General features: G+C 47.0%; 1 protein-coding gene across 1 annotated transcript in view; it reads right to left on the bottom strand.

The window, feature by feature from the left end:
- The window catches only part of OTOA (otoancorin), a 59,686-nt gene that overhangs the window by 19,524 nt on the left and 25,269 nt on the right, over positions 1-14,893 (bottom strand). The window contains exons 14-20 of the mRNA XM_032396275.1: positions 13,631-13,771; positions 11,548-11,606; positions 11,252-11,369; positions 8,153-8,226; positions 5,021-5,156; positions 3,615-3,805; positions 2,368-2,461 (exon numbers count right to left, since the gene is read on the bottom strand). Of these exons, the coding sequence (XP_032252166.1) occupies positions 2,368-2,461; positions 3,615-3,805; positions 5,021-5,156; positions 8,153-8,226; positions 11,252-11,369; positions 11,548-11,606; positions 13,631-13,771 (813 nt within the window). The remainder of the gene's footprint in view (positions 1-2,367; positions 2,462-3,614; positions 3,806-5,020; positions 5,157-8,152; positions 8,227-11,251; positions 11,370-11,547; positions 11,607-13,630; positions 13,772-14,893) is intronic.

The following is a 14,893-nucleotide window of genomic DNA, read 5'->3' as shown; positions in this document are numbered from 1 at the left end:
TGATTTTGGCTCAGGTTGTGATCTCGTGGTTGTGGGATTGGGCTCCGTGCTCAGCGGGGAGTCTGCTTGAGATTTTCTCTCTCTCTCCCTCTCCCTCTGCCCCTACCCTCCCTCCTCATGCTCTTTTTCTCTCTCTCTCTCAAATAATTAAATAAATCTTTTTTTTTTTTTTTTTTTTAAGTAGAAAGAGAGGATGGTCTCTAATTCTGAGTGGAGACTAGCAACGAGGGAGCTTCCAGTTGCCCTGGAGAAGGTGCCATTTCTCATCTAGAACCAGTGCGATTTGTCAAGACCCAGGATATTATTGGTAGGCCCGACAATGAGTCCAGAGCATTTATCACGCTCTCTCCCACAGCTATGCGTCACTGGGTCCCACTCTGTCCAAAGAGAAAGCCCCTCAGGTTATAATAGCTCCTCTTTCAATTCTAACCTTCAGAATTAGTGTCCCACTCTAAACCAGTTGTTCCCCATCCTGGCTGTAGGTGACAATCACCTGGGAAACCTCCGGACACCAGGCCCCACCCCGAAGATTCTAAGACCATTGGCCTGGGGTGGGGGCCATGTAGGTGTCCTTTTAGAATCTCTCCAGTGATTGTCATGTGCAGCTATGGTCACAAGCAACTCACAAGAGACATAGTTAACTTTTAAAAAGCAAAATGCACAGCAGAGTGAATGGTATTTTCCATTCTGTATTTTTTAAGGGAAGAACATATATAAGTAGGAGGAGGATTTTCCTGAAAGGATGCAGAAGAATCCGGGAAGAGTGATCACCTCTGGGGAGTCAGGCTGGGGACCTAGAAGTGGCGGTGGAGGAGAAACTTGCTGCCATCCTGTAGCTTTTGGTATAGTTGAAATGTCTTAACCAGGAGCATGTATTACTTGTCTTATTAAATATTTCAGTCATTAAAAAAAGTAGAATAATACAACACAACAGCCATGTACCCACACCTAACTTAAGAAATAAAAGATCACAAATATAGTTGATTGGTCCTTCCCTCCCTCTTTGGTGTCCTTCCTTCCCCAGAAGTAACCAGCACCCTGAATTTGGCATTAACCATTCTCATGCACTTCTAAACTTGACTTACATCTAGAACTGTTTTTGCATGTGCTTAAAATTAATGTAACTATTTTCATGATAAAAAAAAAAAACCCACCACCATTAAAGCATTTTCATAGTGAAAAAAAATTTTAATTTAACTAATATTTGTTCATTTATTTAGTATCCTACTATATGTACTCTTTTGCAACTCACCTTTTTTAACCCTGCGCTGTTTCTGAGATTTAACCGTATTGAGATCAAGCTTTTTCAATTTCATTGATCTTTAGAAGATTAGATAAGTATATAATATACATGCATCTGCTACTTATGACCATATGGACACCCCAGAAGACGATTTTACCATGCCTGGACACTGGAATGTACGCTGTGTGTGAACCTGGGTGACACGCTGTGTGTTCAGGTTCTGCTGAGCACGTATGACAATGTACATCTTGCACGTGCACGTATGGGGATGAGAGTGTGTGGATGTGCCTTCCAGTCCATCTGAGTCTCGTCCAGCAAATACTTACTCCCTCCCCACTCTCCACTTCTGCATGAAGGAGACTACCTCCTGCCCCTCCGAGGTTGAGCTTGGTCATGTGACTTGCTTTGGCCAATGGAAAATGACCTTCCCAGGTCATTTTCAAAACTCCTCTGGAGTTTCAGACCTCCATGGCGTGAAGAACAAGCGCCAGGTAGCCTGAGCCCCAGAAGCAGACTCTGGAAGCAGAGCAGTCCCGGTGACCCACAGACCAGTCCTCAAGAAATTAATACTTATTGTTGCGTGCCAATGAGATCACGTGGCTTGATTATACAGCAAAAAGATGACAAATTTGTACCTGTTTGGCACAGCTCTTGGCCTACCCTGTCTAACTTTTGGAGAGGTGCTCCAAGCGAAGTGTGTGCCCAAAGGCAATGCTCCATAAGGATTTGGTTTTGGATTAAATGTGTTTGCACGTGGGATTGCACACACTGGACATACGTGTGCATGTGTATACGGCACTGCTGAATGTTAGCCCTGAAACAGGCATGCATGTGGGCAGCACACAGATAGCAGGGTGGTAACTGACCTACAGCTCCCAGTCTGGGCACGTCTGCCCGGACGGAGGGCCATGTGAAAAGCCCAGAGTTGGTTTCGCTGCTGTCTCACTCCCTTTTCCCAAACCTTGGGCATCCTGGAGCAGAGCTGGAAACATCTGAGCCCTTTGAGGCAGGGAAGAAGGTTCCAGAAAGCAAACAGGCAGTAAACCCAAGGGGGTATATAACTGACCACACTTTCTCTCCCCTTCAAACCCCTTCAGCCTTCCAAAGATGGAACAGAGAGGTACCTTTGTGGCAATAGAGCTTAATTCATCTCCTGAAAAAAGTACTAGAAAGGGTCCCAAGTCCTTTGTCGTCTCGGCCGTCCAGTTCTGGGGAAGTCTAGGAAAAGAGGATAAGCAGTCATCTGAAACACCGTGCTGTTTTCTCTGTCTCCCAGCATCCTTTTCTTGCAGGAACAGACCAACTTCATACCTGGGCAAGTCCCACTTCCCTGACCAAGAGAACAGGCATGTGATGCAGGGTAGCACATTCAGGACACCAGGTCACCCTTGGGAATTTTGTTGGAACTACTGGAGAAGCCCTCTTCCTCCTGGTATCTCTGGCAGTAAAGAGAATACTGGAAGTTGTTCCCATTACCAAGTGGAGAGAATAGAGGCCACACCAAGGAACACAGAGCTGAGGGCTGGGAGGAGCATATTCCTGACAACATCACTTGAGCCTCTGGATCCAGTCAGGCCTGAAGTATACCCCTGGAGTTTTCCATTACATTCTGTTTCTGAACTCAATAAACTCCCACTTCTTTTTTAGCTTGAATTGTTGAACTTCTGTCACTAACAGCACAGCCTGTCCTTCCTCTTCCATGACTGTCCCCATTCTACAGATGTAGAAATTAAAGTGCAAAAAGATTAAGTAGCTTTTCCCAGGTCACATAGACAATAGAGCGTACCACCATGCACACAAAACTTGAACCCAAGGAGTCGGCCTCTCGAGTCCATGTCCCATGTGCCTGGGACAGAGTAATTACTCCAGAAACATCTGCTGTCTTTAACCGCTGACTGATGGCTAGGTCCTACCCAAATACCCGCCCCAACTTGAGAAGACTCTACACAAGAAAAAACAGTTCTGTGTCCGTCCCCTCCCCCGCCCAGAGCTGCCCCGGACCCAGAGCTGACAATGCTTTGATCATCTGCGTTATTGTTACTGTTTGTTGTTGTTATTACCCAAGAATAAGGATGCACCTCCTTGCATTTGTAAAGTTACACCTTTTCAAAACTCCTGTCCTTAAATGTGCCAAGACGTACTGGTGACAACCACGGAGGCCTGCAGAGCAGCTACTGTCCTCACTTTACAGGGCATCTGAGGCCCAAAAAAGAAAGGTCACATTTCTAGAATAAACGAAAGCGGCTAACCTTGTCCTAAGCCGGAGACTCTCTTGTTTGGAGGGCAGGAGCACCAGGGTTCGGCGCCCCTTGTGCAGCGCTCAGCCCCCCGCCCTCCCCACCCCCCGGGGCCGAGCCTGGCCCCTCCTCACCCGCGCTGTTCCAGGAGCCTGAGCCTCACGGCAGCCTTCTGCTCGGGGCTGAGGTCTGGGCAGTCTCTGAGCCCGTGCAGGGCTGCGGCCCAGGCCTGGGCGGAGACCCCGCGGTGGAGGACGGCTGCCGGCAAGTGGCAGAGCAGTTTGCCCACGATGTCTACCACGTACTCGTCAGCAGTGGAGTTGTTCTGAAACCGACAAGCGGAGCCGATGGGAAGATCCAGCAGGGCTCAAAATCATGACCCCTCCACAACACATCCCGATCCCCAACCTCATAAAGGTTCCAGGACCTGAATCACCCACCCTACCATGGACTAGAAGAGACAGCACGGGGTCTGATTTTACCCCAGGGAGGCAGGCCTCGGAAGTCTAGGGGGCCCCACCAAGGAGCCGGTGCGGGCAGAAGACTTGGCACGCGGTGAACACTCCATAAATGAGGACTGACGTCATCGTTGGTGCCATTGCTCTGAGGACACCCCAGAGTTCAACGACCATACTAATAATACTACAGCAAGAATAAAAACAGCACTTCAGAATCTGTATGGGACTTGGGGGCACCCGGGTGGCTCAGTCGTTAAGCGTCCGCCTTCGGCTCAGGTCATGATCCCAGGGTCCTGGGATCAAGCCCCGCATCGGGCTCCCTGCTCCGCGGGAAGCCTGCTTCTCCCTCTCCCACTCCCCCTGCTTGTGTTCCTGCTCTCGCTGTGTCTCTCTCTGTCAAATAAATAAATAAAATCTTTAAAAAAAAAAAATCTGTATGGGACTTGAAAGCCTCTAAAGCTCTTTCCCCAGTGACAAAAGGAGATAACATTTGAGTGTTTAATACATGCCAGGCAGTGTTCTAAGAGCTTACACGTCCTAATCTTCATCTTCAAAGTAACTGTAAGAGATAAGTTCTAATATCACCCACTTTTTAAAGATAAAGAAACTGCCAGCCAGTTGCAAGCCTAGGGTTCACACTCAGACAGTGTGCCCTTTGGGCCTTGGCAGTGAACAATTTATTGCCTATTTCATGCCCTCAATAACCATGCAGGAAGTGCTCTTGCATCCATCTTAGGGATGAGAAGACTGAGGCTCAAGGAGGGGAATAACTTGCTGGAAGCCACATAACCAACCACTGCCAGAGGCCAGCCTAGATCCCAGACTGTGTACTGTGATCTTTCTAGTCCCCCAGAGCAGCCTCCCATCATTCGAGCCCCAGGATGGCAGTCCTCAGAACCGATGGCCAAGATTGCCCCACCCAGGGTCCCAGGGCCAGCTTTAAGACCCACAAGTCAGACTTCGGGCCATCACCACAAGCTCAAGGTCCCAGCCAGATCCCCCGAGGGCTCCCCAGGATAGCCATAGACACCCAGAGAGGAAAGAGTATCAGGGAAAGTGTCACCCAGGAAGAGTTTCCTTACCAGGCATTGCTGTACCTTCCTAAGGACTGAATTCTTTTTGTGGGAATCTAAAACCAAGGAGTCCAACTGATTCTTCCCCAGGCTGATCAGAAAGGGCACACACTGGGAAGCTGGGACAGAAGCCAAGTAGTGAGCCCTGGAAAGAGACAGGGAGAATGAGAGGAGGAAAACAATGGCAGCTCTGCATTTGCCCCTGAAATCAGCCTCCACAGGCCCAAGAGCTTAGCCCAGGGCTGTTCTATAAATGTTTGTTCTCCCCAGGGATGTTGTGGCTCCTCTTGGGATGGAGCAAGCCTCCCACCCACCATGCCCCTCTTCTGTGGGCAGGGAAACAGACGTCCTATCCTGCCTCTCTTCTACGCCCAAATAGCATCAATCAGAGAATGGGGTCTCCGTAAACATATGTTGAGGGGCGCCTGGGTGGCTCAGTCCTTAATTCTCTACCTTCATTCCCAGTCATGATCCCAGGGTCGTGGGATTGAGCCCCGCATGGGGCTCCCTGCTCAGCAGGGAGCCTGCTTCTCCCTCTCCCACTCCCCCTGCTTGTTGTGTTCCCTCTCTCGCTGTGTCTCTCTCTATCAAATAAATAAATAAAATCTTAAAAAAAAACAAAAACAAAAAACATATGTTGCCTGATGGACTGGTTGAGGGGAGAGGAAGAGAAAGAAAAAGGTAGGGACGCCTGGGTGGCTCAGTTGGTTGAGTGTCTGCCTTCGGCTCAGGTCATGATCCCAGGGTCCTGGGATCGAGCCCTGCATCGGGCTTCCGGCTCAGCGGGAGCCTGCTTCTCCCTCTGCCTCTGCTGCTCCCCCTGCTTGTGCTCTCTGGCTCTCTCAAATAAATAAAATCTTAAAAAAAAAAAAGAAAGAAAGAAAAAGTAGAAGTAAGAGATGAAGAACAGAGAGAATAAAATAGAAAGTGAGAAAGAAAGACAAGGAGAGAGCAGGAAAAAGTAAAAGAAATGACACCCGATTCTGGCATCTCCAGTCCAGAACAACCCCCCCCCCCAAACTCTTGGCCATGTATTCTTAACAGAGGCAATATGGCCCCCTAGGCGGAAAAACTGGTTCAGGTAGAGACAGCAGAAAAAAAAAAAATCTTAGTTATTACAATGATTTGTGACTAACTAAAGCTCAATCCTATTCAACAAAATCTTATTCCTGGTAAATTCTCTCATTCAGGAGAAATTAAATTGTTCCCTTTAGGGAGGCAATAATGAAACAGAGGTTGAGAAAGACTGCTCTAGACCCATATGGCCTACTCATCATGACCACTAGACTGTTCCAAACCCAAATTCTACATGTTATTCCTCCTCTACACCAGCCCATGGGTCTTTTTCCCTTTATGCCCAAATCTGTCATTGCTACCAGCTTAATATTACTCAGATCTGTTCTTGCCTCTCCATTCACAGGACTGCTATCTTATTTATCTCTTCATTCATTCAGCAAATATCTGCTGCATGCCAGGAACTGTAATGGGCAACAGCTACAACCGTGAACACTAGGTGAGGGGCAGGTCCCTGTTCTCAGGATGCTTCATTCTAGTAAGGTAAAGACAAGAGAAACCAGTGAATAAAACAGGTCATTTCAGCCAGTGACAAATGTAAGGAAGAAAACAAAATGGCTCTGCAATGGAGAATGATGGAGAGGACAGCTGGGGAGACCGTTCTAAGACACAGGTATTTAAGCTGAGATGTGGATGAGTGGAAGGAGAGAGCCATGCCAAGGTCCAGGCTCTAGAAATAAGCTTCCATGTCTCCCTCCTTCCGGCCAGGCCCCCTGCATTCTGTCCGCTATGTGGAAAGATGTAATGATCTCTCTGAAACATAAATCTGAGGATCTGTGCCCAGAATACAGGTGAAACACCTCATGGTGTCATACAAACCTTCCCTGATTTCACTGTCCCTTACCTCTCTGGCATTCTGTTCCCCAACTACTCTGCAGATACACACCCTTTGCTTCCCTTGCCCACTGCTGGACCAAACATTCCTTGTGCCCCAGCCTGGAGTGTCCATCTTGAACTCTGAAACCCCAGCTCATTCTCTGAGTTTTAGTTTAGTCTCCTCCAGCTCTCCAGTCTGAAAGAGTCACACCCCCTCTGTGCCCTCTACCCGTCACCCTTTCCCATGGTAACAGCACCTGGCTTTCTTGGAGAATCACCCCCTTCACTTGAAGTCCTTGTGGTTTGGGGTGGACCCCACTTCACTCTCAGCTCCAGGGGTACAATACCAAACTAAGCCAGTCAGAGTTATCCATCTACCACAACCCCAGTCAAACCCACGACTTACTGAGAAGGATGGGAAAAAAAAAGTCTTTTAACCAGGAGGATATAGCCTTGAATCGGCCAGAGACCACTACAGAGAAAGAGGATGCCTGACACAGAAGCCTACAGAGGAAAGCCGGGCCAAAAGACAGATAGCTGACCACTCAGCCCCTGGATCCACTCATGCCTGAAGTCTATTCCTGGAGTTTCCAGTTACCTGAACCAAAACTGACTTTTATTGCTTAAGCCAGTTTGACTTAAGGCTCTTATCACTTTCAACCAAGTATCAACTTGACATTATAAATGGCTTCATGCTTGTATATTCCCCCTCCCAGAGACTGTAAGCTCTTATAAGGGGAAAAATAAATTATCTTTGAGAACAAGTACATAGTAAGCATTCAGTAAATTTTTTTTTTTAATAAATGAAGACAATTAACAGCAAGAGAAGGAAAAGGGAAATAAAGAGAAAAAGAGTGTCCAGATTGTGTTTGAAAAAGCAGGGCTCCCCCTCCCAGGCCTGAACGCCCACACATACCCAGAGAAATTCCCACAACTCACATCAGCCCTGATCACCCTGGAGCCTGGGCACAGCTGGGAGGCCAGCCCAGATGGGACCTGCTTCACTGGCACTCACTCGGGCTTGGATCGCTTTGGCTTTGGTTTTTAAATAACAGGGGAAAAAAAAAAAGGCAAGAGACTCTGTCTGAAATATCTATGTGGAGTTCAGAATTTAAATCCTGGTTCACAAGGGCTTAATTCTGGAAGGCACTCTCCACTCTGGCTCCTCACAAAAACCCGGGGGTGAGATGACTTGGATGACTCCCACCAATCTCATTGTTGGGCCAGAGAGGGGAGCCAATGTTCACTTACGGGAGTGCAGTCAAGAGGAAAGGTGGCATAGAGGATCTGGAGACCTCCCAGTATTTCCACGCCAAACAATTAACCTGAAAGATTAAAGCAATTCCAGGAATTTAGTCCAATAATCATAACAGCAAACAAAACTGTGCTTTCTCTGGGCCAGGCACTGTTCTAAGTGCTCTATATATGTTTACTTATTATTTGAGAGAACACCCTACGATGTAGGTACCACTACTGTGCCCAGTTTAGGGATGAGGACACTGAGGCGATCACAAGGCGAGCACAAAAATTTAAGTCTGAGAATGCTCACCTTGTTTTGTTTATAACTGCAAGAAAGTGAGATGTTAATTAAACAAGGAGGCCATTAGACCGAAGTGGCCCTAATGACAGGGAGCCCTATGTAAGCACACCAAAATCGAAGTCTATAAATGCCTCAAGGTTATGAAATCAAAACACCGACGACAACCAATCACCAAGAGTCAACTAGGCTTTAAGCTATATAGCCAGTCAAATAATTTCTTCTCTGCATCTGCACTTTCTCTGTATATGTCTTTTCCCCTGCAGGGCACTCTAAACCACTTCTGGTTCAGCGCTGCCCGATTCCAATCAATTTTTGCTCAGAAAAACTCTCAAAATTTTTAATATGCCTAGGTTTACCTTTTAACAGAGCTATAATGTCACTGTCCCTCGGTCTGGGATTGGTTAGGTAAGTTACGGTATATCCACACAACTGAATGCTACGCAACTATTTTGTTTCAAAAGGTAGATTTATATCTATTAACATGGAATGATGGCCATGACCTATTTATGTATATACGCACACACACACACACACGCCTGTGCTATAAAGTTAAACAGAACAACGTATATAGTATGAACTCATTTGTGTTTTTTAAATTACACGTAAATACGTTTTATAGACACAAAAAAACTCAAAGTCGATAGCAAACTTTTCTTCGTGGTTACCTTAAGAGAGATTCTCAGGGCGCCTGGGTGGCTCAGTTGGTAAAGCGTCTGACTTCGGCTCAGGTCATGACCTCAGGGTCCTGGAATTGAGCCCCGCATCGGGCTCCCCACTCAGTGGGGAGTCTGCTTGTTCCTCTGTCCCTCCCCAATGCTAGAATACTCCCTCTCTCTCTCTCTCAAATAAATAAATAAAATCTTTAAAAAAAAAAAAAAGAGGGACTCTAAATCTCAGCACCTTTGAGATTTTGGGTTGGAAAACCCTTTGTTGTGGGGCTGTCCTCTGCATTGTAGGAAGTGAGCAGCATCCTTGGCCTCTACTCACTAGATGCATCTCCCCCAGGAGTGACAACCAAAAGTGTCTCCAGATATGGCCAAGTAGTTCTCCGAGAATCACTGCTCCAGGGGAAATTTGGGGAAATTTTACTCTCTATATATTGTTTTATTCTTTAATAATAATTATGTGTTTTCAGCAAAAGTGTAAACAACAAAGGCAAATTTTCTAATCAACTGGTATTTGAAGCTCCTGAGCATTGAGGGATTCTAGGTAAGGAGCTTTGTTGGAACAATTCTTCCTCCTTGAACATGGAAGTCTTCCTCAAAGCAGGCCTGACCTCCACCCACTGGATCAGTTTGATGAGTATAAAGGAGACCGCCATGCCAGAGTCCAGGTTACCGAAATAATTTGCTTTCCTCCCTGCCTGGGCAAGACTTTTAATACAGATCAATAGTTCTTACCAGGGAACTTTTATAAATGTCAATTATCAGGCTTCACCCCAGAAATTGCAAGTGAGGCTCTGCAATCTGTGTTGTTGTTTTTTCATCCATGGGGTTTTTTTTAACAGCTTTATTGAGGTATTTTGATATGCAAAGACCTGCATGTATAATGCGTACACTTTGATGAGTTTGGACATAGGCAAACACCCAGGATACCATTACACAATCAAGGTAATAGACACATCCAACACCTCCCAGAGTTTCCTTTATTCCGTTTTGTTTTTTGTTTTTGTGGTAAGAGCACTTAACATGAGATCTACCCTCTTAACAAATTCTGAAGTACACAATACCACATTGTTAATGATAGGCACTGTGTTGCACAGCAGATTTCTAGAATGTACTCATCTAGCAAAACTGAAACTTAATACCCATCAAACAACCCCGGCGTTCCACGCAATGCTGATACTCCAATTGGAGAACCACTGACTGAATGCAAGGGAATGACAGGGCTTTGTGAAAATTTTGCCTATTCCTCTAATAACCTTGGATTATACACCAAGCTTTAAGCTTATTTCCTGGCTCTCGGGGAAAGAATTCATTATTTGGAAACTTTTTATTCGTATCTACAACACGCCAGGCCAGAGTCCGGCAGATGCCTTGTGTATCCGCCTGCTCACCCTCTCAGGACTCTGTCCCACCAAAAGTTTAGACTCCCAAGTCCAAACACCATTCCCAAGGCCCGATTTTACTTGCTTCTATCCAGTGAAAAGTGAGTTTCCGCCTCTGATCTCCCCAAAAGGATAAAGAGTCTCCCTAACCATTTGGAAAATGAAGTACTAAATGAAGAAGAAAATACTCTTCTTAAAGTACTGTTCCCATTCCAGGCTACCTCTGGAAAGGACAGGAAGGAGGGAAATGACCTTCAGTCTCAGAACATAATTACGAACATGCCAAACGGTATACCCTACAACTGTATTTTATCTGAGTTTAGATCTGAGTTTAGAATAACCAATCATCTGGTGAAGCTCTGGCTATAGAGACCGGGGTATCTGGAGCTTTTAAAAAAGAAACCGGAGGGGCGCCTGGGTGGCTCAGTCGTTAAGCGTCTGCCTTCGGCTCAGGTCATGATCCCAGGGTCCTGGGATCGAGCCCCGCGTTGGGCTCCCTGCTCCGTGGGAAGCCTGCTTCTCCCTCTCCCACTCCCCCTGCTTGTGTTCCCTCTCTCGCTGTGTCTCTCTCTGTCAAATAAATAAATAAATAAATAAAATCTTTTTAAAAAAAGATAAAAAAGAAACTGGAGAAAACCTGGCTCAATATTTGGCCCCACGTCATCACTTACATGGGAATAATCCTGGCACAAATATCTTAAGCTGCCATAGTCAATCCAGTCAGGGAGAGAGAATCAGAAGCTCGAACGTGCTGTAATGGTACCTGATAGGGTGAGAGCAGGGAGAGGTTGTTCTCAAAATAGTGGAAATGGGCCAGAAAGGAGTCCGCACTCATGGCATCAATGTGGGAGCACGTCACGCCTTTGACCAGCTGCCCGGTGCTGGAAAACAGAACAAGGGACCCAGGAGAAGAAGGGGGTGGGGAGGGGAGAGGAAAGAAGGGGCAAGAGAAAGCAGGTCTGATGGGCACGGGCTACAGACTGGACTGTCCAACTCTCCTTCCTGGGAAATTAGGCTCCAAAGGGCTCGTCAGCCCTCAGGCCAAGTATACTCGCCTACCTCAGGAGCTCCTCGGGCCTTCTGGTCAACTTTGACAGAAGCTCGTACAGGAACAAGGCCTGAGGGAAGAGAATGGTTGCCAGTATGGATGGAGCACTCACTTACTCACTCACCGTGAGGAGCACAGTGTGTGCCCAGCACCATGAAGCCCTATGGGGAAGACACACTATGATCCCATTTTACAGATGGGGAAATGGAGGCTTAACAGGTTGTTATTCACCCAGGCCCACACAACTGCTAGGTGGTAGAGCTGGGATTTGAACTGGTGTCAGAGTGATTGCAGAATGCATGCTCTCACACCTGGAGGATCGCCGTGCTCTAGAACACAAATGAGGAGCAAAGCCGTCAGGCAGCAAGGCTGGAGGTTTATTTCCTATGCTTTGTGAAGCTGCTGACCAGCTGGGGACCCTCCACAGCCCCTCGGTCCGTGCCCCCCTGCTAGCTCCCAGGAAGCAAAAGAGAAGATGGATGAATAGACCAGGACAGGCTAGAAAGTACCACCAATAAAGTAACTCCTGCTCGCAGCATGCGCTGCCCTCCCACCCTCCCAGATGGGCACTCTAGAAGAACAATACCTAGTAGGCAGGGGAGCCATTTGTTTTAAGGAACATAATTTTACAGAACACCTAACTTGCAGATGCGATCAAGTATGACATTCATCTATTTTATAGACTCTGAAACTTTGAACGTAATTCCCCAAACGGAATAAATTATGAGCCATCATTAGGCAGAGGCATCTGTGACGTGACAGCCTGGCCCAGGAGAAAGGGACAGCTAGGGAGGTAAGCTCCCGAAGCTCTGTGTGTGGCCCCAGACATTTCCTCAGGTGCAGGATCAAGTTCTGGAACCCTACCCCACCCCAGTCTTCCCCATCGCTAAGATTCTCTCCCTCCCTCTCCCTCCGCCCCTCCCCACCACACCCCACCCCTCAGCAGGTGCACGCATGCTCTCTCTCTCTCAATCTCTAAAATAAATAAATAAATCATTAAAAAAAAAGAAAAGAAACTATCCCCATTTCACACTGAGAAAACTGAGGCTGAGCAAGAAGTGGCTCCCCCAAAGTTAATAAATGGCAGCACCCAAATTCATGCTCAGGTCTTGTCCAACTTCTTAACACTATGCTGTTCTGCTCCCTGAGTGTAATCACACAGAAATAAATTTCTTTTACCAAATTAACCTTAAAACAGAGCTTTCCCACAAGGCAGAGAGTCAGAAATCCAGGAGCGATCTGGGCGTCATGGTTGTGATATTGTGATTTACAGTAAGAAATCTACATGTGTTCTTATCCCCTTTTCTGGCACCAGCTCCTAAAACCCTGGGAATATCCTAAGTGGGGAGAGCAATCAAGGTGTCTTTTCTCATGTTAATGAATGACTTTTGGAAAGCACCTGAGGGTGGAGGGATGTTGCGGGAAGAACCAAACTCGTGAGTGGAGGGTTGGAACTTTCGGTCCCACCGTGGACCTCCAGGGAGGGGAGACGGACTGGCTGCTGAATCAATCACTAAGAGCCAATGAGTTCATCAAGCATGCCTACGTGATAAAGCCTCCATAAAGACCCAAAAGCACCCAGTTCAGAGAGCTTCCAGTTGGTGAACAGGGGTAGGTGCTAGGAGGGTGGCGCATCTAGAGAGGCCATGGAAGCTCTGCACCCATTCCCCACACCTTGTCTCATGCTTCTCCTCCTTCTGGCTGCTCCTGAGTTATATCCTTTTATAATAAAGCAGTGATCTAGTAAGTAAAATGTCTCTCTGAGTTCTGTGAGCGCTCGACCAAGTTCATCAAACCAAAGTAGGGCAGGGTGGTCATTGGAACCTTCGATTTATAGCTGGTAGGTCAGAAGCACAGGGGACGACGAGGACTTGTGACTGGCATCTGAAGTTGAGGGGCAGGGGGTGGAGGATTATAGGGCTGAACCCTTGACCTGTGGGATCTGATGCCATCACCAGGTTGACAGTGTCAGAATTGAGATGAATCACAGGACACTCAAATGATGTTGGAGAATTCCTTGTTGGTGTGAGGAACCCACTCCCCCCCCCAACATACACACATCCAAACTGGTGTCAGAATCCTTACTGGTCATACCTGACTCCTTCGAAGCTCCTTTTCCTTTAGGACTGTAGTGTTAAATCCGGGTTCCCTCCGTAAATCAAAAAGAGACACCTCCTTAAAGAAAGCCCCTTGTATTTCCACAATGCCTGAGGTAGCGTCTCCTGCTTCAATCATCTGCCAAGAGTGAGGATAAACATAATAACAACCTTGTAGAAGGTGCACTGAACTTTGGGTAAGGGCCAGGCACTGTGTCAGTGCTTTCAGAGGCCATGAAATCCACCATATCTGCTCAGCAACCCTCTGAGGTGGGGGACTATCCTTACCCCCATTCTGCAGGTGAGAAAACTGAGAAAAATGCAGCATGTAATTGGTTGAAAGTTGATAAGTAAGATCAAGCACAAGTCTGTCTTATTCTAGAACCCACACTCTTTATTTTAACCAGATGTGCTATTGCTATCTGAAAGGTGTTGGTATTTTAAGCCAAACTCCTTGGGTTTCGTTTCCTAACAGATTTTGCAACTGGACGCAGCAGGTCCGAGAGAATAGGACGCCCAAAGACCCACTGCCAAGTGAGAAAGAGGAACATAGGTGTGACTTCAAATCATGGAAGGGGCTTTCAGAAGCACTCTGCGAACTTCAGGATTCACTTTGAGATTTGAAAAACAAACTTTCAAAACATTATCATATCAAGAAACCTAATTTAAGAAAAGTCTTCCAGGGGCGCCTGGGTGGCTCAGTCGTTAAGCGTCTGCCTTCGGCTCAGGTCATGATCTCAGGGTCCTGGGATCAAGCCCCGCATCGGGCTCCCTGCTCCGCGGGAAGCCTGCTTCTCCCACTCCCACTCCCCCTGCTTGTGTTCCCTCTCTCACTGTGTCTCTCTCTGTCAAATAAATAAAATCTTTAAAAAAAAAAAAAAAAAAAGAAAAGTCTTCCAGAGTCAACTGGCTAAGGAAAGCACCGGGGTCTGGGAAGAAATATAGTGTGACCCTTGGAGAGCCTCTGTGGTGCAGTCGGTTAACTGTCCGTCTCGTGGTTTCGGCTCAGGTCCTGATCTCAGGGTCATGAACTCGAGGCCCACATCAGGCGCAGCTCAGAGTCTGTTTGAGATTCTCTCTTCCTTTCCCTCTGCCCCTCCCACTCATGCTCTTTCTCTCTAAAATAAATTAATTAATCTTTAAAACAGAAAGAGAGAGAGAGGAAGGAAGGAAGGAAGGAAGGAGGGAAGGAAGGAAGGAAGGAAGGAAGGAAGGAAGGAAGGAAGGAAGGAAGGAAGGAAGGAAGGAAGGAAGGAAGGAA

Source organism: Phoca vitulina, unplaced genomic scaffold (assembly GCF_004348235.1).
Source record: "Phoca vitulina isolate PV1807 unplaced genomic scaffold, GSC_HSeal_1.0 scaffold90, whole genome shotgun sequence".
Lineage (NCBI taxonomy): Eukaryota > Metazoa > Chordata > Mammalia > Carnivora > Phocidae > Phoca > Phoca vitulina.
The sequence above is the reverse complement of the archived record's forward strand: the minus strand, read 5'-3'. Positions and strand labels throughout refer to the sequence as shown.